Below are 26,857 nucleotides of genomic sequence, written 5' to 3' on the forward strand. Positions count from 1 at the left end.
CAGATGCAAAGCCCATGGCAGGAAAGAAAATGCATCTCGAAAATCACTTATCGTAGTTCTATCCAAATAAACAATTTCTTAACATTACTGAACACCATAAGAAATAAAATCATAAAAAAAATAGCAATTCGAGTAAGTATAGGGTCGACACTAAAAAAATTTAGAAGAAAATGGCAAGCACAAGTATTATGGCAGACAATTCATACAGAGGTTTGCATCTGGATCCAAGTAAAAATCCCACCACTAGTATTACTTAATTTCAAATCAAAAATGGGAGGGATAATATGTAAAGAGAAAACATATCAAGCAGTCTCTTCATAGACTTAGGCTAAGTTAGTGGTCGCCTGTACACCTCTTTTAACAGTAGGGAACAATGCAAGTATACATGAGAAGAAAACAAAACCAAAATGGAAATTAATTTATATATATTAAAGCATGCTAATGCATTAACATTCCAAGAAATGTAAGTTCCATACGAGGATCTGTGCACACCGAACCTAAACCGACCTTAAAGACTTTACATACTTCATCCAAGCATATCATTTGTTGCCAAATAAACAGCCACTATACACATCAAAAACATGGCGGTATCCACAAAAGAACGACAAGAAAATGGACATGGAAATTTGTAAAGCAAACAACACCAGCAGCCCCGTGATATACATATTATACTAGCAAAATACTAACTTTTGGCGCGCTACAAGCCTGCCGTAAGCTCTCCCCAGCTTACTGCTGCAAGCTCCGCTCGTACTCTGTGGAAAACAAAACCAAAACGGGGTGAGCCATAGCCCAGTAGAGGTTACGCAAATAACGTACCGAAAGATAAAACCAACTTAACATAAATCAAAGTAAAAGATTGAGCATGTCCACATTCAGAAATACATAAATCTCAAAAAATCCGCATTCATTCGAAATAGTAGAAATGAATTATTTGTCAACCGATGGTGAATACATTCACGTATGCTACTAGTGAGGACCAGTCTCTAATGTTAGGATAGTCAGGATATCATCCACCGTCCCGGATGGTCATCCGCGGGTAGCCACATTTGTGGGATGCCCCTCTGGGCCTAACAAACTCACCTGTAGCCTTTCAAAATACTTCAAAACATGCTCAATCAACGATTACGACAAAGCGCAATAAAATCCAAGGTAAGACCATGCTCCGAAATCAAATTCAGTTAACCCAGACCATCAAATTATAAAAAGAACTATACCATAGCATAGGATTAGATAGTAAAAGACATGTCAAGACCAACCAGTCCTTTTAGTGCATCAACTACAGTAGAAGATCAACTACGAGTTAAATGTAGCGTGTCGAAATGGTAAATGATATACAACAAAGGCAGAAAACAAGAAATAAACTTGACCAAGGTACAAGGCAGTTTTAAGATTGTTTTTAAAAAAAATTCCTTTTCAAGGCAACTATGCAAAATTGAGACCCATGAAAGACCAACAAAATTAAACCAATTCCTTGTCAATCTGCAGACAAAAATGATAAATGTCTTAAATGATTTGAGTGGAGTTTTAAGCGACCAGAAGACTTGTGTGCTCCATGTGAACAGAGTGTAATGATTAATGATAGCCAAAATGTAAAGTAAACAGACTGCATAAAATCAGCGCATCCCATCTAATCAAACCAAGTCTGCCAAAAAACAAACTAAATAATTTACTGACTCGAACTCATTTTTGTAATACAAAGCATTTCTAAGATTGGTAAAGAGTCAAGTGTTTGATTTAAACATAGTAAAATCCTCAAACAATGAGTTGCATAATAATGGTAGTATTCCCTTAAAAGTTGGTTGTTGTTCAAAAGGGTTTAAAAGAATCACACTGGTGATATAACGAAATGCAAATCATTAGCTTGTAAATTCATACTGCATGGTAGTGAAAAGAGTAAAATGGGAAACATTAATAAAATAATTTTCATCTCCCTTTCAAATACGTAACTCGTGGAAACATTTTCACAAACAAGTCATAGGCAACTATATAAATCTAATACAAGACTTAAATCTATGTTTGAGAACATCACTTAAATTTGTAGAAAGCAATTTTAATCTCCAAAAATCATTTATACATTTTAAAACAAATTTAGTTCCGTTCACAGTGAAAATGTGGTATTTTCGAACCAAGTACCTTGTCAAGTAAAAATGCAGACAATTTGAAGGAAGTTTGCAGACAAAATTTCTTAAATGCATGATTAACAAAACGACCCAAACAATCAATTCCATCATTGCAAAAATGGTTAAGCAAATTATAAAATGTTCCAAAATCAGGAATCGAAATAAAGAAAGCATCGACAACAAAAATGAAAGACACCCCCTACCTTTACGCTCCTTAATCCAAAACGGAGGACGAGTAACGTTCACTTTTTCTTTCACCATACAAAAACTTCTTCTACTGGAGTTGGTTAGGAAAGATCAGGGTGTTTAAATTACAAAAGAAGAGAGTCGGAATTTACAAGAAACATGAGTTTTGTTTCTTTAAATTTTGTTTACAGTGATGAAATGACTAAAACACCCTCAGCTGCTCCCATGTTAGAATCGTGTCAAGCATGCAACGATCCCATAGATTTCCATTTTACCACCCTAATATTTCTAAGGGACAACCTATCTAGCTAAAACACCCACACTTTAGTTTATGACACTCACCACGTCTATACGTACGCGCACTTTATACCGTTCTAGTTTTCCACTAAAATGGGTTTAATTCAGGTTTGGATCCGAACGGAGATATTTAGTGGTGTTACAATAGTTGTTTCAACCGATAAATATCAATATTGAGAAAGTTATTACACATTTAATGAAGGTATTGTTATTACAGAGTTGATAATTCGGTGGTGGTCACAAACATATATGAGGGGTATTTATACATTGAGAGACAGACTATTATAGTCAAGTCAAGATGACCTTGACTACAAGTATATATCTTAATATACCCCTCTCAAAATTTACAGACTAAGAATGAAAAGTTTGAAAAGAAGAAGAAAAAGATTACTCACCGAGTTAAGTAGAAACACATATGGTCAACAAGAGACAATATGACCGTATATAAAGCATATAACACACCCAACAAGGGCCAGACAAGAAAGAAAGATTAAGTAATAGTAGTAATAGAAGAATCTCCAGCAGTAGCAACAGTGTCAGAAGTAGAAGTTGTGGCAGTAGAAGAATCTCTAGTAGCAGCAACAGTGTCAGAATTGAGAGTAGTAGTTGTGGCAGTAGAATGAACTAAACCAGATAACAATCTTGAAAAAGTGGGATAGCATAATCCTTTTATAAAAACATCAGCCAACTGATCTTCAGAACTAACATGCATAACTTGAAGAGAACCTTCCTCAACCAATTCTCTTATTGTATGATAATCTACTTCCACATGTATTGTCCTGGCATGAAAAACAGGATTAGAAGCAAGACAAATTGCACTTTGATTATCACACTTTAGCTGCAAAGGATAAGATACAGAAATATGGAGATCTGACATAATATAAGCGAGCCACTGTAATTCAGCAGTAGCTGCAGTCAAGCATTTATACTCTACTTCAGCAGAACTTCTATATATTGTTGGTTGTTTCTTGGAAGACCAAGAAATAAGTGAATCACCCATGAAAACAGCATACCCAGGTGTTGATCTTCTTGTATCTGGGCAACCATCCCAATCTGAATCTGTGTAAGCTAACAAGGAATGGATATCACCTTTCTGTAGAGAAATATTAGTTCCTAAACTTCCTTTTAAGTATCTTAAAATCCTCTTAACTAGAAGCATGTGTTGATCTGTAGGAGCATGAATAAATTGTGAAACATAGTTCACCCCAAAACATATATCAGGTCTTGTATGAGTTAAGTATTAAAGACTTCCCACTATGGTTCTATACTCTAAAGGATCTGTCAATAAAACACCATCATGAATAGAATATATCTTACCCTTGGCTACTGGTGTGTCACAAGGTTTGCATTCAACCATATTTGCTTTCCTTAGCAAATCTAAAGTATACTTCTGTTGTGTCAGAACAAAAGCATCAGCTGATCTAGAAACTTCAATTTCCAAGAAATAATAAAGTTCTCGTAAGTCTTTCATTGCAAACTCTTTACTTAAAGCCACAATAAGTTGATGAATAATAGAATTAAAATTTCCAGTCAACAAAATATCATCAACATATAGCAATAAAACCATCATGTCTATTTCAGTTGTATATATAAGCATTGAATGATCAGTCATTGACTTATTGAAACCAAACTGAAGTAAGAAAGTGTTGAATCTATGAAACCAGGCCCTAGGTGCCTGTTTCAAACCATATAATGACTTCTTTAGATGACGCACATGATTTGGAAGTCTGGATTTGTAAAACCTGGAGGTTGTCTCACATACACATCTTCAGATAAATACCCATGTAAAAAGGCGTTTGACACATCCAATTGTTTAACTATACATCCATTTGTAATTTCCAAAGTAAGAACCACCCTTACTGTTGTAGTCTTTACAACTGGTGAAAAAGTCTCACCACAATCCACTCCATCTTGTTGGTTGTATCCTTGTTCCACTAGTCCAGATTTCAGTCTATCTATAGTGCCACCAGGTTTTAGTTTTACCTTGTAGACCCACTTACAACCAAGTATATTCATGTGTGGTTCTGGTAAAACATAAGTCCAAGTTTCATTTATACTAAGAGATTCAACTTCATCTTGCATTGATCCTACCCATTGTACAACCTTAAATGCTTCTTTGTAAGATTTTGGCTCAGTGATAGTATCCAATGAACAAGTGTAAGCATTTGGAATATGATGTTTAACTGAATGATTAGTGAAAAAGTCAGGAAACTGTTTTGGTTTTGATATTCCTTGCATTGATCTAGTGACAACAGAAGGCTGAGGGGTAACAGTTTGAATTACAACATAATCTGATGATTCTGACTCAGAATATGTGTGTACATTATCACTAGATTAAATAGATGAGGATGAAAAAGATGCATAATAAAATGAAGTTTCATCAAATATCACATTTCTAGATATATGAATTTTCTTGAAATTGGATCAAAACATCTATAACCCTTATGCATATGGCTATAACCAATGAACACACACTTGACTTGCAGCGTCCCCTAAGCTAGCAGCTGACTAATCCAAGAGATGAATTAAATAAGAGGCACTAAAAAATCTAAAACATTTACTTACACATTCAATTAAGAATCTGCTATAAAACTTAACCCAAAAAAATAGCCCCGCTTTGAAATAAATGTATGCAAGAATTCCTCTCAAATGATACATATTCAATAGTGAATTGATTTACAAATAGAATATAAACACAGAATAAACATAGCGGAAGCTAATTAACTAACTAACGTAAATAATTCTTCGAAGCTTTCATCGTCACATGCACACATCTTGATCTGCCTCTGAAACTGAAAGTGGGAATGGGTGAGCACATCGTCCCTAAAAGGGGTTCCCAGTAGAAATAACATTTAACTTTTAAGTAATCATATGCAAGATTTGAAAAACAATACATGTTTTCCGAAACATTAAACAGTGACAATGTCACAGAAACAAACAAATATGTATGCAGACAAACTCCTTCTTCAAACAATGTATAATATTGATGCCACTTCCACACCGAATAGTAATATTGATACCAATTCCACACCGAATAAACTTATAATAGGTATAAATGTGAAGGAGCGCATCTTATATACCACAATTGGAAATTCTTATTTCCCATAATAATTCATATGACAAACAAACATTACAAGTCCTTTCCAAACCATGGAAAGATTAACAGAATCAACAGAACTATCGTAATGCAATTTAAATAAAACATGGAATGCATAAACAGACAATGCATGAGTTGTTAAACATAAACTTTTGTAAAAGAAAACAACAATGATTACAAAAGAGTCAAATGTATTCCACCTCTTTTGATGACAAGCCATGCCTGCCTCAAGATCCACGATCCACTGGTTCATCCTTTGAATCGATCGTTGTTAATAGACTAATTGTTAATCATACAAGAACTCTAAGAGTTTAGGCAAAAGATTCACACAAGAATCATACAATACTATCTAATGGTTCTAAGCCCATTTATAGTTCTACACCTTTATATTATCTATCTTTAACATTTCCAATGTTTACTAATTAAATCAGACTGTTTTTATAGTTCATTATCTAAGTTTTACGAATATCTACAACTTTGTAGAAGAAGTCAAAGGCTAAGTCAGACCATAAAGGTCCAATTCACTAAGATGGGAAAATTATCTCTAAATCTAAGTCCATAATCCATCCCATTAACTCAAGGCCTGGTCTAACTGAATCAAATAACGGTCAGACTAACGGTTACAGGTCAACTAACAGTCAACGTCCGGTCAAGGTCAAGGTCAAGTCCTGGTCAAATAGTCAAATATAAATCGGTCTACTGAGTCGTATCAGTTCAAGACAGGTAACTCAGTGAGTCAACAGATCCGACTCAGTCAGATTAACTGAGTCAGCTAAACAAAACTGAATCAGACTGAATAAGCTTAGTCAGTCAGGCCAAGGGTTCTACTTACACAACTGCAACTCTAACTCTACAACTCTACTCAAGTTGAACTTCAATCTAATCATTCCATTAATTCATTCATTCAAATTATAACTTAAAATTGAATTACAAAAGTAAGAAAGCCTACCTGCAACAGCAGAAGTTGCAAGCTTTCACTGCTAGCACTAACTACAGACCTACAACTCCCATTATCACCCTTTCTCACAATAATTCAATTCTGCTTAATCCCCATCTCCACTTAATCTTGCTTTAGAAATTAGAACCGACCCTTATTCCCTTTGGCTCAATTCAACTAATCGTCACGCCAAACCTCACCATCACCACCAGTTCTATACTCATATCTCAAGTCTCATTCAACTTCAATCATTAAACTCACAACAGCATCAAATGCCTCTTTACCTAACTCTGATTCTTCAATCTCAAATTACTCTTCTTATTTAACCTTAATTCACTTAATTGATCGAAACCCACCTCAAATCTTTCTACTTAACTCTCAACTTCATCTTCTACCTCTTATTTGAACAATTGCACGAAACCCTAACTCTCAGATCATCTCCAAAACGACTTCAGAATTTCAATTCAACTACAACCCTTCTTATCTTCATCTAACAATAACTCTGCAACCCAACAAATCCACTTCGAACACAAAATCTAAGTAAAAACCCTAGTTCTGCTTCTCCCTAATTCATCTTTCTTTTAATATTCTTCAAACTCTAATCAAACACCATAACCTAATCGATCACCACCATCCTTGATTCATTTGGCTCACAACTTATCTTTAGAAATTTCCGAGCATATATTTCTCTCTGAATCGCCAGGGGAAGAACAGATGAATAGGAATGAAAGAAGAAGAAGAGTGAAGAGAAAAATGAAAGAAGAAAGAAGAGAAAAGAAGACTTATCTTCTCGATCGGTTGGGGATAAGACCAACCAAAATGATAAAGGAACTCTCCCAAATGATATGGTCATCCACAACGTGTCCTTGTTGCATCAAAATCATTTTTCCCGTAAATGACGATTTTACCCTTCATATTGTCTTGATGTTTTCTTCTTCGTCTAGATCCGATTCACACGTTCGAGTAGTCCATTTCGCATGACTTTTCGAGATCTAATCGATGGTGCTAGTATCGTATCTAGATCGTTATTAGTTTAGTTCCTATTAATTAACGTTCGTGCTAAACTAATCGAGTTATTAACGGCCAAATCATCTCTTGACTAGTCTAATGGCGTTGAAGAGCTCGAGGGTCCTTACATGACTGATTTTGGAGATAGCTTATCAGTTCTATAATGACCAAGAAATGGAAAACAAGTTGAACCAAAAATTCTCAAAAAAGAATAATCAGGTGAAGCATGAAAAAGGATCTCATATGGTGATTTCATAAATAAAACATGGGTTGGAGTTCTATTGATAAGGTATGCTGCAGTAAGAAATGCATCAAACCAACAAAAAAATTGGACAAGAAGAATGAAAAAGAAGGGTATTACCCATTTCTGTAATATGCCTATGTTTTCTTTCTGCCAAACCATTTTGTTATGGTGTGTTTGGACAAGAAAGTATTAAAAGAATACCTTTAAAATCTAAAATTGCTTAAAAACTCTTTTGGCAAGTTCACAAGCATTATCTGTTTGAAAGCAAAGTATCTTTGTAGAGAAAAAAATTTCAGTCAAGTTTTTGAAATGAGCAAAACACTCTAAGGCATCAGTTTTCAATTTCATTGGATAAATCCAATGATATCTACTTGCATCATCTATGAAATCTACTCATACTAGTTATGGTTGGTCAGTTTGGTTTTGTGGTAAATCAAAGGTATTCGGTGATTAATTAGGTTTAGAGCTTTGGGATAACTCTTAATAGTTTACTTCATCCTAAAGTTTAGGACCTTTATTGCGTTTCGTGCGCATTGTCATGCTCAATATGCATTGATACATATAAAATGGTTAGTTTCTTAGAAGCTAACATGAATACTGACTTATTACAAACTAACACAAAGTATCTCGTTAACTTGTTTTGGAGGCTATGTTCGTGGAAAAGAGAAAGTGTGTGAAGATGATGAAGATTGCGGTTCTCCGAAGATAATGCATAGGAAGATGCTCGGAGACTACTGTGGTAGACTGGTAGGTTTTCACTTGGTTATCAAGTAGTTATGAATGTCATCCCTGATGGTTATGGTGGACAAGTTCGAGTTAGGCCGAGATAGAGTTGGGCTTATAAGGAGCAAGCTTGAAGGGGCAAAAAGAAAAGCTCAAGTGCACATAATGACTGTAACTAAGTTCGACTGTATATGGTTTTCAATGTCAACCAGTTCTCAAGTATCTCCACCAACCTTTCCGACAGCTGAATTTGTTTTCATTTCGGGTCGATTTAGTAGCGACCACACTTTGTTTAAAACAATGCCGGGGCTGCCTGCCCTATGTAAAGATTCAAAGGCCGGTGTTTTAAATTGCCCATTGTTTTTTATACTCATCCTTGTTTTCAAGAGGTGTCCTAAGCTTCTCCTAACTTTCAAGATCGAGGTGTTTCAAACATCGCTCGAAGGAAAGATGTTTTAGACTCTGCTCAAATTAGGATATCATTTGGACGCTGTGATTATTGCCAAATGTTGCTATTTGTAGTTTCCTTTGCGCTTTAACATTATGTATGCTCCAAGTGAAATCAGATTCTACATCCAAGGTCGGATATAAAAGAGCCATCGAAGGTGGTTTAGCCTACACCGTGTAGGTCAGCAGTGGATGGGAGGGTGACTAGCTAGACTGTGTTCAAGCCCACAAAAACTGAGTTGCTCCTAAACTTGGGATTGGTAAGATTTTCATCCTCATACCCGTGGCATCTTTCCATGCCTTGCAATTTGTATTAAATATACCTTAGTTAACTTAGGTGGCCGTCTAAAACGATGAGTGTTCGACTCCTACCAGTAAGATAAAAATCTCACAACCCCTTTTCCTCGTGATTGCATGCTCATCGAAGCATGTTGTCAAATTGGGGTTGGACTGCCGCACCTGCTCGAAGACGAGTCCCGTGAGATGAGTGAACACCAAATCTTACATACACACCTAAACCTTACGATTGACTCGACTGGTAATCTGAGAAAGATGTCTACCTAAATCTCTTTGGGAAGGCTTGACAACGACATCTCTTTTTCAGCTTCTTTTTCTCCTCTTCAAGACTTCGATTACATAGAATTAGATGCGTCTTTTATAGTAGTCATTCTGATCTAGTATTGGGTTCTGGGCTAATTATCTGTCCGGGCCAGATGGTATGATGTAAATTAGTGGGTGTTGTTTGCCAGATTCAGGCGAGCCAGACGTGGAATCGGCAAACAACAAAAACCGGCGTAAAAGAGAGCCCTGTTTTGTTGCATTACGAGTCCTTTAATCTCTGGCTTTCTCCATCTGCGGTTGAGGTGTAAATTGTAGATTTTATGTCACAATTATAAAAGCGCAATGTTTTGGCTCACGGGAAATTTTTTATTGGCAACGAGGCTTACTCTAGTCACTAAACAAATTTTTCTGAAAACTCGAATGAGAACAAAACTTTGTACCACAAACGAGTAATGCAAAATACAACTAAGAAAATTCTAGGTACGAAACTTCTTTAAAACGATAAAACCAGACTTTTGAAGCTCTACAAGGAGGATATTGGTAAAATATGATCACTAATATCATAACAGTCGGGTCTTGAGCCTCCGTATAAGCCATTGCATGTGCGTCTGCATCGATCATATTTAAACATCTGTTTCACCAAGAAACTGGTGGAAGAATTGTTGGCCTTGGCCTTAAAACAAATGTTAAAAGTCCCAGATGATCATTGCTACCCAGGAAAGAAGGATGAGAGAGTTCTTCGTATCCCCTGGTTCTGATGTTGTAAGCCCAAATGTACTTGTTGTAGCCGAGTATAACCACATTTCTGTCAATCGGATTGAAACCCAAAACCCGAATTCCTCTAATCAAATCACCGGCACTTTCTACTCCAACAAACAAAGATTCCATTTGTGCTAACGTATCATAAAATTTGGTATCCTTATGTAACATATACCAGTTTTCTTCAAGTACCCAGCCACTCAAACTCCTCTCCTTGTGATTGATGATGGCGTTACAAATCAATCCTTCTGACTCTCCTAGACATTGATGAAAATATTTATTTTTCGCGGTAAATAGATCATTAAAACACCTGGGCTCATCATTGGCCGGTTTGTCAGGCAAATTAATCAACCTACACTCATCGTCGCAAGTTTGATGGTTGTTGTTTCTATTAACACTGAAAGCTAGAACTTCATGGAACCCCTTTTGCATCCAGTAAAAAACGCCATTATGGATAACAAGATTGTCATAATGAGTAAATCCCTTATTAACACCGGGAGGAGTAGAAACATTATAGACATTCCATTCACCCAAATCAGAAGCAAATATATCAATTTTCAATGCGTTTTGCTCATAAAAAATAGGCACACGAATAACCTTATAGCACGTAGATGTAAGTGAGCCTTCTTCATCACATGTGAAACCAGTTGCAACAAAACGAATTATTCTCGGTGGTGGTGGGAGTAACACCGATTTCTTAGTAAGTGGACTACAAACATAATAAGTCTTCTGATCAAAGTAATCAGTTCCGGTTGTGCATAGAACTAATCCATTACTTGACCCAATAATGAATAGATTAGCATTCGACAACTCATGTTCCTTGTTTACGAATCTATAAGAGAACCCTCTAACACTTTGATGGTGACATATAGATTGTGAATTCAGCTCAGGATATGATCTTGTCTCTATGTTAACCTGGGTGGTAGCGTTTCTTTCGTATAAAGTGTTACCATAAACTAATGCCCATAAGGAAGAGTTGAGTTTATTCCACCTGTTCACAAAATTAGGGTTTGAGAGAATAGAGAACCACACCTTTGAAACACATCTGAATTTGAAGATTGACTGAAGAGGAAGATAAAGGAAGATCTCATACCATAAATCATCTGTAAATACGTTTGAGTACGTCTTTGGATGGATGAAGTAAAAGAATTTGAAGAAGAAGAAGAACCCATTAACCTAAATCTTCTCCTTTTATTTTTCTGAAAAGAAAATTAGGACAATGCCTTTTTCTAGTTTCTTACGAGGACTGGTCGTGACGTTTATACTTTTACCGGAAAGTGGGGTTCTCATACAAAGATGTATCAAAAGTTTCTAACCTTGTTAGTGGTAGTTGAATCACGTTTCTAACCTTGCTTCTTGCTGATCTTATGCGGTGATGTAGTGCACGAGATTGCCTTGTGCTACCATGAAGAAAGAGAACGCCGCACGTGGTCGCAACTAATATTGATTGTTTTATCTAAGTTTGGTTAGTTTTGAGTTATAGTTAGCTAGAGAATAAGGAATATCTTCAGATTTATGTCCACAATAGATATTCTCTTTATTTGTTAAGATACTTAGCTTTATTTTCTAGTTTTGGTTGAAGTTTTGAAGCCTGTATATAAAGGCTGCATCAATTATGTTAAAAGGTGGTGAATTTGAGATTAATGAAATCACTTCTAGTGATAAGTTTTTATAATAGTGTGTTGATTTGATCGTTACAGTACTAACATCCAACACCATTTGGTATTCAGAATCTGGGTATCGATCTTTCAAACATGGTTCGTGGTAGAGGTCAGGGTGGTCCTCGCAAAGCTTTGGTTGATGAGGTGATGGAGAGAACTATGTACGATGAACTCTCACGCGCGGTTGAGCTGCTCGCCGGTCAAATAGCTACTTTGCTGCAACGACATGAGCATCGTCGGCTTCCTACTGATGAATCAGACATCGAGCGAACCGATGATGATGATGCTGAAAACCCATTTGCTGATCGTGAACGGGGGAACTTGCATCATGAACGTGACTCTAGAAGGTGGGAATCTGCATTCGGTGTAGAGATTCCTGAGTTTCATGGTAGTGGATTAACGCCGGAAGATTGTATCGATTGGTTTTCTACCGTGGAAGAAGTGCTTGATTTTAAGAGGGTACCGGCTGCTCGTGTGGTTCCTCTTGTTACTACCTGCTTTCGAGGATGGGCTGCTGTTTGGTGGCGTCAATTGAAAGCAACGCGTTTACAACAAGGTAAACCAGCAATATCATCTTGGGCTAGGCTTGAAAAGTGTATGCGTGCAGCATTTTTACCTTTTAATTATACTCGAGAGTTATATATTCGTCTTCAAAATCTCCGCCAAGGTTCTCGTTCCATTGACGAGTATACGAAGGAATTTTATGATTTGGTTACTAGATTGGGTATTATGGAACCTGAGGAACAATTTGTTTATCGCTACATAGGGGGTTTGTGTCAAATTTTTCAAGATACTCTGAACTTGTTTGATTATTTTTCTGTTTCCGAAGTCCATCAGCGTGCCTTGCGCTTGGAAAAACAATGGACCCGTCAGAATGTTACTTCGGCTGTTAGTCACCCTCCTATGACCCCGTCACAGCATGTTTCCGCAGTACAGGATGTTAGTTCGTCGTCAAAGTCTATTTCTAACTCATGTTATCGTTGTGGAGAGTCTTGTCATTTTGTGAAGGATTGTCGCAAAGCTGGCAGGCATGGAAAGTCCTTACTAGTGGACAATGATGCAAAGGATAAATCTATCGCTGACACTAAAGAGACAAGGATGTACCACAAGAAGTATTTTTGTCCGGAGATCAAGGTGAGTGTTTAATGGTTCTCCGTCGTTCATTTTTTACTCCAAAAAATGACGAACCATGGCTGCGAAAGAATATTTTTCAAACAATCTGTACCATTGGTGGCAAAATTTGTCGTATGATAATTGATTCCGGTAGCTGTGAGAATGTGGTGTAGGAAGAAGCCGTCCGTAAGTTAAAGCTACAAACTGAAAAACACCCTCAACCTTACTCTCTCCATTGGATCAGTAAGGGTTTCGAGGTAACCGTCTCTAAACGTTGTCTAGTGAAATTTTCAATTGGCTCTTTATATGAAGATAGTGTTTGGTGTGATGTTGTCGTAATGGATGCTTGTCATCTACTTCTGGGAAGACCATGGAAATATGATATATAAGTGGATCATGATGGTAAGAAGAATTCTTATTCATTTATATTTGATTCCACACGCATTACACTGGTCCCAACAAAAGAGCCGTTCTAGGAAACTACCTCTATTGTTGCTTTCAATATGCTTTTGGGACGTAGTGGTGGGACTGAGTTACTGAATATTGGTTTGCATACTAAGAAATTGGTTCAGAATCTGTTCCAACATGTACATGTCACACAACCAATGCCTATTACGGATGAAATTTTACTTCAGAAACTACAAGGAGTTCCCGTTGATACTGGACGTGGCTTGTTTGCCTTTCCCACTACTAGGCATAACTTGTTTGCCTCTCATATAAAGTGCGAATCAACTGTAGACCATCTCCTTCACCACAATGAGTTTGTTGTTGGTGATTTCGTATGGTTACGTAGTGCTTACCGGAGATGTTCCTTGTTGGTCCGTTTGAAATAGGTGGTGAGATCAATCTCCATTCTTACCGTTTGAAGCTTCCAAGTCATATTCATAATGCCGATGTGTTCAATGTTTGTCACCTTAATCCTTACAGTGGTGACTTGTTTGACGAAGATCCACCTAATTTGAGGGAAAATTTCCTCCTTCCTGGGGAGAATGATGTAGTGCACGAGATTTCCGTGTATACCATGAAGAAAGAGAACGCCAAGCACGTGGTCTCAACTAATATTGGTTGTTTTATCTAAGTTTGGTTAGTTTTGAGTTATTGTTAGCTAGAGAATAAGGAATATCTTCGGGATTTATGTCCAGAATAGATATTATCTTTATTTGTTAAGATACTTAGCTTTATTTTTTACTTTTGGTTGAAGTTTTGAAGCCTGTATATAAAGGCTGCGTCAATTATGTTAAAAGGTGGTAAATTTGAGATTAATGAAATCACTTCCAGTGAGAAGTTTTTATAATAGTGTGTTGATTTGATCGTTACAGTACAAACATCCTACACCATGCGACTTGACGGTTGGGTTCAGACTTCGAGGTTATGAGACAAATGAAAAACCCCTTATTATTTTCTCTGGATTTTCTCTGTTAGCTGCAATCACTTCATGCTAAGGAGAAAAATCTTCTATCAAGCTATCTAATAACCACTTGGTGAGTTTTATCATCTTCCACTAACAAGCGCATGTATTACGCTCTGCAAATCGGGCGAAAAGTTTGAGTCAACTCAGTCATTTTATTATGTGTATTCTTATTATGTTTCATTAATTTTTTCATCTAATCTTTGCATTTGTTCTCCATAGTATGAATGTTTAACCATTTTTTCTGCATCTCTTTCAATCTTTTTTTTAGCTACTGTGGTTTTGTCAGTGTTTTAATCTTACTCTTTTATTTGATGTTAATGGATAACTAATCATCTTTTTCCCCTTAATGCTTTTATTAGCTGATTTTTCTCTAATGGCTTTTGCCACTTTTGTTGTTGTGATCATAGCTTTTGCTGAATATATCTACAAGCTTTTGCTTAAAGAATTAAACTGGATTGGACTCAAAGATTTTTCCCATGGTGTTGTTCTGAAAAAGTCTCAAAATTGTTCCAACTCACTCAAACTTGGTAGTCAACTATCCCGCCTCAGATTTAATTCAAAAAAATTCAAAACCCATAAAGTCGGTTGTATGAAGTTATTTTGTTTCCTAATTCTTCTGCTTTTGTTAGATGACAGCTATAATATTTCCCAACATACTGATATCTCTAGTCATTTTTTTCACGAAGAAAACCTCAAACTCCTCAATCCTATTCTCAAAATTAGGAAAGAAAATCTTCTGCATTCATCTCTTAGATTTCTTCTCGCTCAATCTTATTCTCAAAATCTCAGTAGCAAAACCACAAATATTACTGATATCTCTAGTCATTCTGTTCACGAAGAAAACCTCAAACTCCTCAGATTTGTTTCTTTTAATTCTCATTATAGAAACACAGTTTCAAACCCTAATAGTTTCAAGATGGAGGAATGATCTTCAAGTGTTGTTGGGGATCTAGTCAACAATTTCAAGCAAGCTACGCTAGATTTGGGTGATACGAGTGAGGTGGTCATAATAAAAGTACTAATTCTGAAAATGATGCTGATTCAAACTGGGAAGCCAGTGCTATTGGTAAGATCATTATTGAAGGAATAATGAACTATGATACTGTGGAAAAGAATATTGGCCATTCCTAACTATGGAGAATTTGAAAATCATTGAAGTTGAACCTAATACCATGATTTTCAAGTTTGATCAATGGGATCTTTTAGACAAAGTGATAGAGGAAAGACCATAGAGCATTAATAAGCACCTTCTTGTGGTTCATGATTACATTCCATGCATGATTTATACTGAGAAGCACTGGGGTTTTCAACATTTTTGGATTCAACTTAAATATCTTCCTGAGCACATGAATGTCTCTTCTGTCACAAAAACTGGTCAAGTTATGGGTGAAGTGATTGCAATTGAACCTAAGGATGAAGTGATTTTGGTAAAAGTTCGTGTTAATGTTGATCTTTCCATGCCGTTAAGAAGAGGAATTAAATGTACCACCAATGCTGGAGTGACTAAATGGCAACAATTTTTCTTTGAGAGACGACCAAAAGGCATTTGTACTGAATGCTATGTCATTAATAACTCTAGAGGTGCTTGCAAAGAAGATGCAATTTTTCTCAATAAAGATCATGAGAAACCTTATTTTGTTGGAAAACTCAATAATATAGGTAAAAGCATTTCTGTTACATCTTCAAGAGATGCTCCTGCTGTTAGAAAAGTTTAGAAGAAAGCTGGTAAGAAGGCTGCATTTATTCCTTCCAAAGATGGTGAAGTTATCAACTTAGAATCTCTGCTTAAGGATGAAGGTATTTTGGATGATGAAGAAAGTAGACTAGGAAAGTGTTATAGAGGTGATAGGGTTTCCACAGTTTTACCTCCTGTTTCTGAGACTTCTTCTCAAAGCACCATGTTGAATCCAAATTCATCCTCAGATAATATTCAATTGATCACAGCTGGAAAAAATCAATCTGCATATGCTGACAAGGGGAATCAGGTATTACTTTTCTTCTCTACTTTCTTTTTTCAGGATAAAATTAAGTTTTTTATCTTGGTTTCTTGTTTGTTAATCATTTGCATTAAATACGATTTGACTTTAGGCTTTTTTAGAATTTCAATTACTACTCGTACAAGATATTATGTTTGAGTCACTCATTGTATTAAACTCCCATGCAATAATAAGTGTAGGATGCACGTAAATATTCCAAACCTCTATTCTAGATTTTTTTTATTCTTTAATTGGTTGTGCTATACTTTATCAACTCACAATATTAAATTCTCATGCAAACTCATATATTGTCAGTTCTTCAGAGCATTTAGAATTAGTTTCATCATTCTGATACTAATTTCTGCTAGTATGAAAGTTTTGTCTTGGAATATCCAAGGATTTAATACCCCAGCTACTGGGGATAACCTTAGGGATATTATTAGGACTCAAGACCCTGATATTATTTTTCTCTGTGAGACTAAACTATATGATGATAAAATGAAGAGTTTGCTAGCTCCTTTTAGATATCCAAACATTAATTATCTCCAACCACTAGGCTTGTCTGGTGGTTTTGTTCTAATGTGGAATAATGGATTTGTATGTGATATTGTGAGCTGTGAAAATAACATGATACGTGCAGCTTTTCAAAGTGATCCTAGCCAACCAGAATGGTTGCTATCTTGCATGTATGGGTATTGTAACTATGCAAAGAAGAAAGCTCAATGGGAGTTCATAAAAGACATTGGATTTAATATTTCTCAACCTTGGGTTTTAACGGGAGATCTAAATATACATCTTCTTGATAATTCTTCTTCTGGTTCTTCCTCAAGTGATGGTTTGGTTCACACTATTCTTCAGGAAATTGGTTTAGAAGACTTGGGTTTTCTTGGAAAGGGGCATACTTGGTCTAACAACAACATTGGAACAAGTGAAAAAAGATCCAGAATAGATATGGCTTTAGTTAATGTTGAATGGAATATGGTTTTTAATGATTCCAAACTGTTACATCTTAATCAACTTTGCAGTGATCATTGTCCAATTTTGTTAGTTACAGATTATTCTCAACCTAAACCGTGAAATCCTTTCAAGTTTTTCTTTCTTGGATGCATGATAGAACTTGTGCAATGGAAATAGATAGAGCATGGGAGAAGAAAGTTCAAGGATCACCAGGTTTCAAGTTAGTTAAAAAGCTTCAGTTCACAAGAAGAGCTTTATCCAAATGGAACAAATATCAGTTTGGAGATATTAATCAGAAGGTTGACACGCTTCAGCAGCAACTAAATACAATTCAAGCACTTCCTTACTCTCAAGACAATACTTCTAATGCTATTGAGGTAAGTAAAGAATTGGATAAATGGCATAATATTCAGCATGAGCTCAACAAACAAAAATCAAGAGATAACTTTGTTAAGGATATGGATTATAATTATAAATACTTTCATAATTTAACTAAAAGGAAAAGATCAAGGAACAACATTCACTCTTTAAAAGATCCTTCAGGGAACTGGATTCATTCTAGAGAAGATATATCTTCACTTCTTACAGATCACTTTAAGAGCATAAGTATTTTTGGCAATCCACAACTTGAGGATCATCATTACTTAAAGATTCCAGCTATCATCACAGAAGAAGAGAATAGGATACTTCTTTTACCACCTATTAATGAAGAAATTTTCTAAACTCTAAAGAGTATGTAGAGTTGTCAACTCCGGGTCCTGAGGGGTTTCAGTCTGGCTTCTATAAGTCTCAATGGAGCATATTTGGCAATGATGTTTGTGATATGGTTAAGAACTTTTTTTCTACTAAGTTCTTGCCAAAAGAAATCAGTGGGACTTATATCTTATTAATTTCTAAGAAAAAAAAACCTCAACACCTGCTGATTTTAGACCTGTAGGTCTCTGCAATACTTTTTATAAAATCATCTCTAAAATTCTAGTCTCTAGAATGAAACCAATTATGGAAAAATTTATATCTCTTTATCAAGCTGCATATGTTTCAGGAAGAATGATAAATGATAATACTATCATTTCTCATGAATTAATACATTCTATGAAAAGGAAACAAGGAGAAGGTGGTTGGTTAGTACTCAAGCTAGACATGTCAAAATCTTTTGATAGACTAGAGTGGTCTTTTCTTATAAAAATTCTTCAAAGTTTTGGGTTCAGTGGTGATTGGTGCCAATTGATACATCAATGTATTAGTACTACTTCCCTGTCAGTTCTTCTAAATGGATCTCCCTGTGATAAATTTTTTCCTACCAGAGGCATTAGACAAGGTAATCCCTTATCTTCATATCTTTTCATTCTTTCCATGGAATGGTTTTCTAGGAAATTATTAGAAGCTCATGATTCTAAAGCAATTAATTGTATTACAGCAGCAAGTGGTGCTCCTCCTATTAATCATCTGTTATTTGCAGATGATTTCCTCATTTTCACTCAGGCTAATTTAACCAGTGTGAATAATCTACTTCAACTTTTAGAAGATTTTGGTTCACAATCTGGTCATGTCATTAATTTTGACAAATCCTCAGTTCATTATAGTAATAATATGGATCCTTATGTGTGCAATACTCTCAGCAGTATCTTGGGAGTTAATTCTATGAAGGAAAATGAGAAATACTTGGGGTCTCCTCTTCTTTTGAGAAAGTCCAAGGTTAAGTCTTTTGATGAAATCAAATTGTCATTTGAAAGAAGACCTGGACATTGGCAAGGTATAAATCTTCATCAAGCTGGTAGAACTACTATGGTGAAATCTGTTCTCAATGCAGTTCTCATATATGAAATGAGTACTTTTAAAATGCCTAAGAAGCTTCTTAGAAAACTTGATTTCCTACAAAGGAAATTGTGATGGGGATACAAAACCGACAGGGGTTTGAATTTAATTGCATGGAGTAATATGTACATCTCCAAAGATCTGTGTGGATTAGCATTTGGAGATCTGGAAATGCTAAATCATGCACTTCTTACAAAATTAGCTTGGAGAATCTGTCAGTAATCTGATCACTTGTTAACTAAGATTCTTAAGGCTAAATACTTCAAAAAAGAAGAGTTTAAACACTTATCTGAAGAAACGAAAAACTCTTCTTGGACTTGGAAAGGTATTGAGATAGGTTTATGGCCATTCTGCAAAACAATTATTTCATGGAAGTTAATAATGGTAAAGGGACAAAAAATTGGGTTCACAAATGGATTATTGGTTTTGACTACTAAGTATAACCACTTCATCCTTCTCATCTTCAATTTGTATTTGTTAGCGAGCTGATCATCAAAGAAACCAATGTCTGGAATGTTTCAGTCCTTATCATGTGACGGATCAGAAAATCTTGACTTCCAACGAACCGGGTTTCGGTCCACTTGGCAAACACCGACTTTCCGATGCGCCACTCGAGAAATCAGACCTGCAAATTTTTCAGAGTCTTCGAGCACACATACTTTTATACTTCAAGAGTCATAGAATCCCACAAATAATTTTTCATATTTACGAGGAAACAATAATTTTCAGATATTATACACCATTGGTGAAGGATGGCCAGTTGCCAAAAATAAGAGATGGCAAGTTCCCAACTCTAATAACTATTATGGCCAGTTTCCAGTTTTAACAATTAATATGGCCAGTTTCCAAAAAACAGAAGAAGGCCAGTTGTCAACTCCAATAATTTATACGGTCAGTTTCCAACTCCAATAATTTATACGGTCAGTTGCCGACTATATGGCCAGTTTCCAAAAATGGAAGAAGGCTAGTTGCCAACTCCGATTCTAACTATGGCCAGTTGCCGATTCTAACTATGGCCAGTTGCCAAAGATGGGAGATGGCCAGTAGCCAACCCCAATAAGTTTTACGCGGCCAGTTGCCGTTTCAAGGTTGCAATCATCTCCAAATAGATGGTATGAACTTCCAAAATAGCAACCAACACTTTCAGATGATATGAACAACCAAGTAGAGTTGTGCTGAACCGCATAGCGGCTGCCTACGTACCCTCTCCGTTGTTCAAAAGGATCAAGCACGACCGTAGTTCGTCATTCTTTTGTTTAGATAGTATGAACTAACCAAAGTGGTAGTAACTATCTCTCACTAGATGATATGAACTACCACGCTCAAGTACCAATCAGTTAGATATTTTCCACCAGATGAGAATTGCAAGAACCTCTACAAGGAGAACAATAATCCTCAGGCGCGTGTAACTGAAATACCTTTAAGATATAAGTCAATAAAAATATGACTAATTGTCCATAATTGGGAGACTAAATCTGAAATTAAATGCAGTAACAAGTATGTGAACATGAAAGGTGAATCTCAATAGGCGAATCGAATTCGAAGTCGATAGGCCTGACTTCACAGAGACAAACAAGTCTAGCAAATCTGTCTACATTCAGATTAACAAGAACTCTTATTCACTATAAGGATATAAGCTCTGGTTGTGGGATAAAATAAGTTCATTTTAACAACCTTTCCCATTCATAAAATCTGCAAATAATGAACATAAACATGAAAAACAACTCTTGCCCACAAGGTATAATATGATTTATGCATTAAAGGAAGGCATTTACGGACAATTAGTTTGCTAAGTTTATTATTTTCAAGTTGGAATAGTAAAACAAGACCCAAGTTAATATTCACATCTGCTTACGGTACAATACTTATATGTCAAGACTCATTTTAGATTGGATGTCTCTCCACACGCAGTAGTAGTAAGTCAGACCACTAACAACATATTCCGAGTAGGCATTGAGTCAAAGGGAACATACCAAATTTCAACAAAATGTCATTGTTTTAAGTGGTACAAAAATTAAATGGATATACACATTTAAGTTCCCACCACTGATAGAAATTCAATTGAATCAATAATGTTGACTCATTCATTCACTTAAACATTCGTTCCATCACACATAGATTACATATCAGAAACATGATAAGAATTTCTTAAACAAACATTCAGATCATACAACACCATTTAAACCATCTAGAAGTTCAGTATGTGCATTAATATTCAAACTCCAAACACGTAGAGCCTAATTCAGCAAATTTACCATACAAGCACGTATCTACATCATGTATTGTTCTTACGAAATTCACAATGTGTATTGATCAAATCATAGTGAAATTTTCACCACACATTAATAACTATAGCAAAGTCATCGTATAGAAATGTTAAAGAAAAGTAACGGTTAAATATCAAGATATGTCTGATTTTATGTGCTCTAGAGAATCTGAATTCTAAGAGACATAACTTTAGAAACTCCCTGGTTTGGGGTACTTACCATGATCCATTTGCTTCGAAATTTTTAGAGCTCAATCCTCACAAAACTGGGTCTCTGATGTATAAAATTCAGAGAAATCCATGCAGTCTAAGTGCTAAACTAGAGCTTTCAATGACCCTACCACGTTAGGCAAATTCTGTAGATTGGTTCTCTGTAACACATCGGTTTCAGCCACTTTCCCTTGTCTAATTATCCTGAAAATTTAGTCGAGTTTTCTTGACATGGTTATGTATATCATATCCAAAAATCATAAGATTCCAACGGTTAGAACTCAATTTATAAGCTCATCAACAATCAATACTTTAAAATAATAGAAACACGGCTTAAGCCCAACAATTGAAGTAATGAATTGATGATTCTCAAAGGATGTCGAACTGAAGAAATTATGAACTTAAGAATACAACATATATATCATGGTAATCTTGCTTATAGTATTAGAAACCTTACCTCAAATTGCTAGTATAGAAGAGCAATACGAGTCCTCTTCTCAAGCTTTTTATCGAAGACTTTGCAAGCATAAAGCTTGTGGTGATGAGATATCCGTGGTGTTATACTCTAAAACCATTTTATACATTCTCCTTTCCTGCAAATCTGATTTAGGGTATGTACCCAAGTTTCCTAATCAACAACACACTATAAACATTCATGAATTATAGCCACGCGTCACACAATTGAATGGTAACTAGGGAAATTAGTTCATTTCTTTTCAGGTGGAATGCAGGCGGTGAATAGAGTGAAACCTCTTTTGGACAAACTTATTTCTCCATATCATATCCAAGATTTTGGTGAATAGAATGAAACCTCTTTTAGACAAACTTATTTCTCCGTATTAGGCGGCTTATGTCCCTGGTAGAAACATTCAAAATAATGTGGTTATTGCCCATGAGTTGGTTCATACTATGAAAAAGAAAAAAGACAGATGTGGTATCATGGGCCTTAAACTTGATATGTCTAAGGCCTTTGATAGAGTAGAATGGACTTTCTTATTATTGTGTTTAAAAAATTTGGATTTTCAGATCATTGGTGTCAATTGATTTTCCAGTATATTAGCACAACAAATATCTCTATTCTCTTGAATGGCTCTCCTTGTCCTTCTTTTTCTCCCACTAGAGGTCTGAGACAAGGTGATCCCTTGTCTCCATATTTGTTTATCTTGTGCATGGAGTCCTTTTCTAGATATTCAACTCATGCTGAGAATAATAATCTCATTCATGGTCTAAAAGTTACTTCGGAGGCTCCTAGTATATCTCATCTGCTTTTCGCAGATGATTGTTTGCTTTTCACTAAGGCAACACATACTGAAACTAGTAATCTCATGTCTTTGATCAAAGATTTTAGCTGTATCTCTGGTCAAATGATAAACTTTGAGAAATCTGCTTGTTTTTTCAGCAAAAATGTGCATCCTGATCATTGTGTGTCCCTTATTAGATCCATGAATGTTAGGAAAATAGAGATTGATGAAAAGTATCTTGGCATTCCCCTTTTTATCACTAGAAATAAAACCGAGAGTATGTCTCATTTAAATACTCACCATGATTCTAGAGTCTCTAATTGGAAGGGAAAACAATTAACTCAATCAGGTAGATTTGTCCTTGTTCAACACACCCTAAAAACCTCTTCTAATTACCATATGAATTCTTTTCTCCTACCAGACTCCATCATTGATAATATGGAGAAATCCCAAAGGGATTTTTGGTGGAGGGAAAATGGGCACAAAGGTTATTATTTCAAAAAGTGGGAAAAAGTTTGTTCTCACATGATGCATGGAGGTCTAGGTTTTAGGAACTTGAAAAAGATGAATCTTGCCCTGTTAACTAAAACTGCTTGGCTTTTGATTCATTCTCCTAATGATCTGTGGGTTAGAATACTAAAGTGCAAATATTTCAAAAATTGTCATCCTTTGCATTACGAAAACCCTTGGAGTCAGTCTTGGGTTTGGTCTAGCATATGTCATGGTTTGGATATTCTAAAACAACATGCTCATTGAGATTTAAGAAATTGTTCTGACATTAATGCTTTTTCTGATAATTGGATTATAAATCCTATTATGCCTCTTTGTCTTAGCTTTCCCAATCCTAATTACAAGGTTGCTGAATTCATTAACCATGAGGCTAACTCTTGGAATGTTGATTTAGTCGAAGCTTTTTTCACTAGAGAAAATAGTCAAAGATATGCAGTAGGAGAATTCCAGTCTCAGGCAATGATACTCTAATTTGGCCATATAATATGAATGGTACCCTTACGGTTAAATCAGTTTATAATCTCTTAGCCAATGAGTTTCCTCATAACTCCATTCCTAATCCAGGCCTAAATACTCATAAGGCTCTCTGGAAGTCTACACTTTTACCTAAAGTTCAACTTTCCCTTTGGAAGTGTGTCGAAAACATTCTTCCTACAGGTAGTAAGCTTGCTAGATACAATAGTAACCATGATGGTAGGTGCAAATCTTGTCAATCTAGAGCTATTGAATCTGCAGAACACGTGCTTTTTCATTGTGATTTTGCTAAGAATGTATGGTCCAATATACCTGCTGCCAACCGTGTTGTGACTCAGGGTTTAAATGATGATATTAGCATAAAAGATTGGATATCTAAATGGTTAACTTCTAAGAACCTTCAGGATAACTCTGTTACTGTGTTGACTGCTGCATGGTGCATCTGGAGAGATATGTGTTCCAGAGTTTGTGATAATAAATCTTTGAACCCCCTTTCCACTGTCAGATTTGCCATTAGAATGGCTAGAGATACTGTCAGTACTCTTGCTACTGTTACTGCTCCTAATGCTCACTCTGTCCCTGATTGCGATAATAATGCTCTTAGCTCTATCCCTCAAGATAGTCTTCTGATATTTTGTGATGCATCTTTTGACAAAAACACTAACAATTCTGGCGTGGGTATCCTGGCTATGAACTGTGCAGGTGAATTTAAGGGTTGCAAGTTAGTTGTAGGTAGAGAAGCTTGTCCTGAAGGTGTTGAAAGCATGGCAATCTTTGAAGCTGCTAGATGGATCCAAGCAAAAAAAAATCAGAATATTTGCTTAATTATTGATGCCAAAAATGTTATGGCTTATCTTAATAATTACAAAGGCCAAACTAGTTGGACCTGTTGCTCTGTTGTAGATGATAGTTTATTTCTCTTAAAGGGAATCCATTCTATTTCTTTCAAACATCTTAAGAGAATTCTAACTAGTGTGGCAGACTTAGCTGCTAAACACAGTAGAACAGTGAGAATTTCAGGGGAATGGGATTCTTCCAACATCCCCTATTTTCTACAGAACGCTCTAAATTTGCAAAAATTAATGAATTTTTCTTTCCTAGCAAAAAAAAAAAAAAATGCAACCTCAACAAACAGCATATATATTTTAATGTATAGCTTAAAATACATAGAGTCGTGAAGGCACGATACAACCCAACCTACTCATTCAAAATTCATGTACATACAAAAACATCCCCTAGCTACTTAGAATTAATCATTCATGCTCTGCACGTTCGATATCTACAGAATAGAAGTATTCAAGTCACCTCCATATTTGTAGACTAAGTTTAAGACAAAGAACTCGCAATAATCACTAAAAGTCTAAAACATCACATTTCATAATGAGTAGAACTAGCTCATCAAGATTTCAGGTTTCTTGTTTCAATTCATCTTCATCACGTGTACGAATTCGTTCTAAACCTGTTCAAAGCAAATCCGTCAAGTCGACGTCTTCGAATTTCATAAAGAAAGATGAGTTAATGATGATGATTGATAATAATACGAACAAAGATCAGTCCGGCGAGCAAAGGAAGTCAAAGTTTGCTGTTGGTAGAAGAATTATGGTTGTGGTAGATTTGAGTTATGAAGTTGCAAGTGCAATCCAATGGACTTTAACACACACTGTTCAGAGTCAAGATACATTAGTCCTACTTCATGTCGTTAAACCCAATTCTTCAAAGCAATGTAAGAATTTAGTCATGAATTCTCTTTAAATTTTCTCTGTTGCAGTGATATTTAAGAAAAATCATCATTGATGCAGATGTTCTTTTCTGTTACAGGTAAAGGATCTGAGATTACACCGATGAGTGCAAGGGCTTATGAACTGCTTCATACCATCAAAAATTTATGTCACTTGGAAAGACCTGAGGTAATTAACCTGTCAAATCCTCATGTTTTTTATTATGTGATATGTCAGGGAAAAAATTAGGATGTTGACGAATTTTGAATTAATTGAACATATGAATAGCCCATGACTTTCACCACACTCTAATAATAGGAACCTAAATGGGCCTGATATATGCAGGTTCAAGTTGAAGTTGAAGTAGTAAAAGCATCAAAGCAAAAAGGTCCAACCATAGTGCAAGAAGCAAAGAAACAAGGAGTGTCACTGTTGATTTTAGGACAACGAAAACGCACCATAACATGGCGTTTACTGCAACTGTGGCGACGTAGAAGGAGTAGCTCCGGGGTTGTCGAGTACTGCATTGAGAATGCTAATTGTATGGCAATCGGTGTGAGGAGAAAAAGCAAAAAACTTGGAGGATATTTGATCACTACTCAACATCACAAGGATTTCTGGATCTTGGCATGAGAAAAGTTAGATAGTTATGTGTTACCCCTCATGGAAAGAGAGAGTGTGTGTATGTGTACATGAGCAAACCTTTCAATTCATGCTATATATATTACTACAAATTTAGTTTCTTGTATTGTATTGCGGACCAGAAAATGTCCTGGCCGATGAGAATAAGTCCTGGCGCGGATTTGCGGTGCACAAATTGTACGTGTAAGTTGAATCCAAGTGTCACAAGTGGAGTTCTGCCTTGATCAATATAACAAGGAGATCATTTTATTAAAAGCTAAGTTGTCCAGTAATGAAGTAAAACAGTGAAAAACATGCTTAGCCTAATTTTTTTGGTTAACGAACCTGCAAGATCGATCTGATAATGAGTTTAGGCCTAATCAGTTTATCACGCGTCCAATCTGACCCAATAATTTAATTGGATCAGCTTAGATGGCCACAAGATAAAACGCTTTTCAAAACATGGTTTTGGCCAAGATGTCTTGTGATGGATCCTTTCAACTAA

At 35.9% G+C, this 26,857-nt stretch overlaps 3 protein-coding genes and 1 long non-coding RNA gene across 4 annotated transcripts; 3 read left to right on the plus strand and 1 right to left on the minus strand.

The window, feature by feature from the left end:
• Positions 1-408: 408 nt before the first annotated feature.
• On the minus strand, positions 409-2,451 carry LOC113292733. Its single transcript, XR_003331844.1, has 2 exons — positions 2,324-2,451; positions 409-752 (listed from the first exon to the last, which is right to left on the minus strand). It is a non-coding gene; the product is annotated as an uncharacterized LOC113292733 (long non-coding RNA).
• Positions 2,452-15,910: 13,459 nt separating this feature from the next.
• Positions 15,911-18,219, plus strand: LOC113294209. Its single transcript, XM_026542615.1, has 4 exons — positions 15,911-16,264; positions 16,355-16,549; positions 16,856-17,541; positions 17,655-18,219. Exons 1-4 carry the CDS (start codon positions 15,911-15,913, stop codon positions 18,217-18,219), a joined length of 1,800 nt encoding a protein of 599 aa, XP_026398400.1.
• A 5,805-nt stretch (positions 18,220-24,024) lies between these two features.
• Positions 24,025-25,337, plus strand: LOC113294211. Its single transcript, XM_026542616.1, has 2 exons — positions 24,025-25,020; positions 25,299-25,337. Exons 1-2 carry the CDS (start codon positions 24,025-24,027, stop codon positions 25,335-25,337), a joined length of 1,035 nt encoding a protein of 344 aa, XP_026398401.1.
• On the plus strand, positions 25,234-26,580 carry LOC113293022. The gene is made up of 3 exons (XM_026541802.1): positions 25,234-25,736; positions 25,832-25,920; positions 26,077-26,580. The coding sequence occupies exons 1-3, from the start codon at positions 25,394-25,396 to the stop codon at positions 26,362-26,364; spliced, it is 720 nt and encodes a 239-aa protein (XP_026397587.1). The 5' UTR covers positions 25,234-25,393; the 3' UTR covers positions 26,365-26,580.
• Positions 26,581-26,857: the final 277 nt, after the last annotated feature.

Source organism: Papaver somniferum, chromosome 7 (genome assembly GCF_003573695.1).
Source record: "Papaver somniferum cultivar HN1 chromosome 7, ASM357369v1, whole genome shotgun sequence".
Lineage (NCBI taxonomy): Eukaryota > Viridiplantae > Streptophyta > Magnoliopsida > Ranunculales > Papaveraceae > Papaver > Papaver somniferum.

Bases quoted from the DNA above. Each gene is read 5' to 3' on its own strand.
- LOC113294211 (XM_026542616.1), top strand. From the start codon at position 24,025: ATGAATGGTACCCTTACGGTTAAATCAGTTTATAATCTCTTAGCCAAT. The intron at 25,021-25,298 runs GTGAGAATTTCA...CGATATCTACAG, and splicing joins CTGCTAAACACAGTAGAACA to AATAGAAGTATTCAAGTCAC.
- LOC113293022 (XM_026541802.1), top strand. From the start codon at position 25,394: ATGAGTAGAACTAGCTCATCAAGATTTCAGGTTTCTTGTTTCAATTCA. The intron at 25,737-25,831 runs GTAAGAATTTAG...TTTCTGTTACAG, and splicing joins ACCCAATTCTTCAAAGCAAT to GTAAAGGATCTGAGATTACA. The intron at 25,921-26,076 runs GTAATTAACCTG...TGATATATGCAG, and splicing joins GTCACTTGGAAAGACCTGAG to GTTCAAGTTGAAGTTGAAGT.
- LOC113294209 (XM_026542615.1), top strand. From the start codon at position 15,911: ATGAATGTCTCTTCTGTCACAAAAACTGGTCAAGTTATGGGTGAAGTG. The intron at 16,265-16,354 runs GTTAGAAAAGTT...TCTCTGCTTAAG, and splicing joins CTTCAAGAGATGCTCCTGCT to GATGAAGGTATTTTGGATGA. The intron at 16,550-16,855 runs GTATTACTTTTC...ATATATTGTCAG, and splicing joins ATGCTGACAAGGGGAATCAG to TTCTTCAGAGCATTTAGAAT.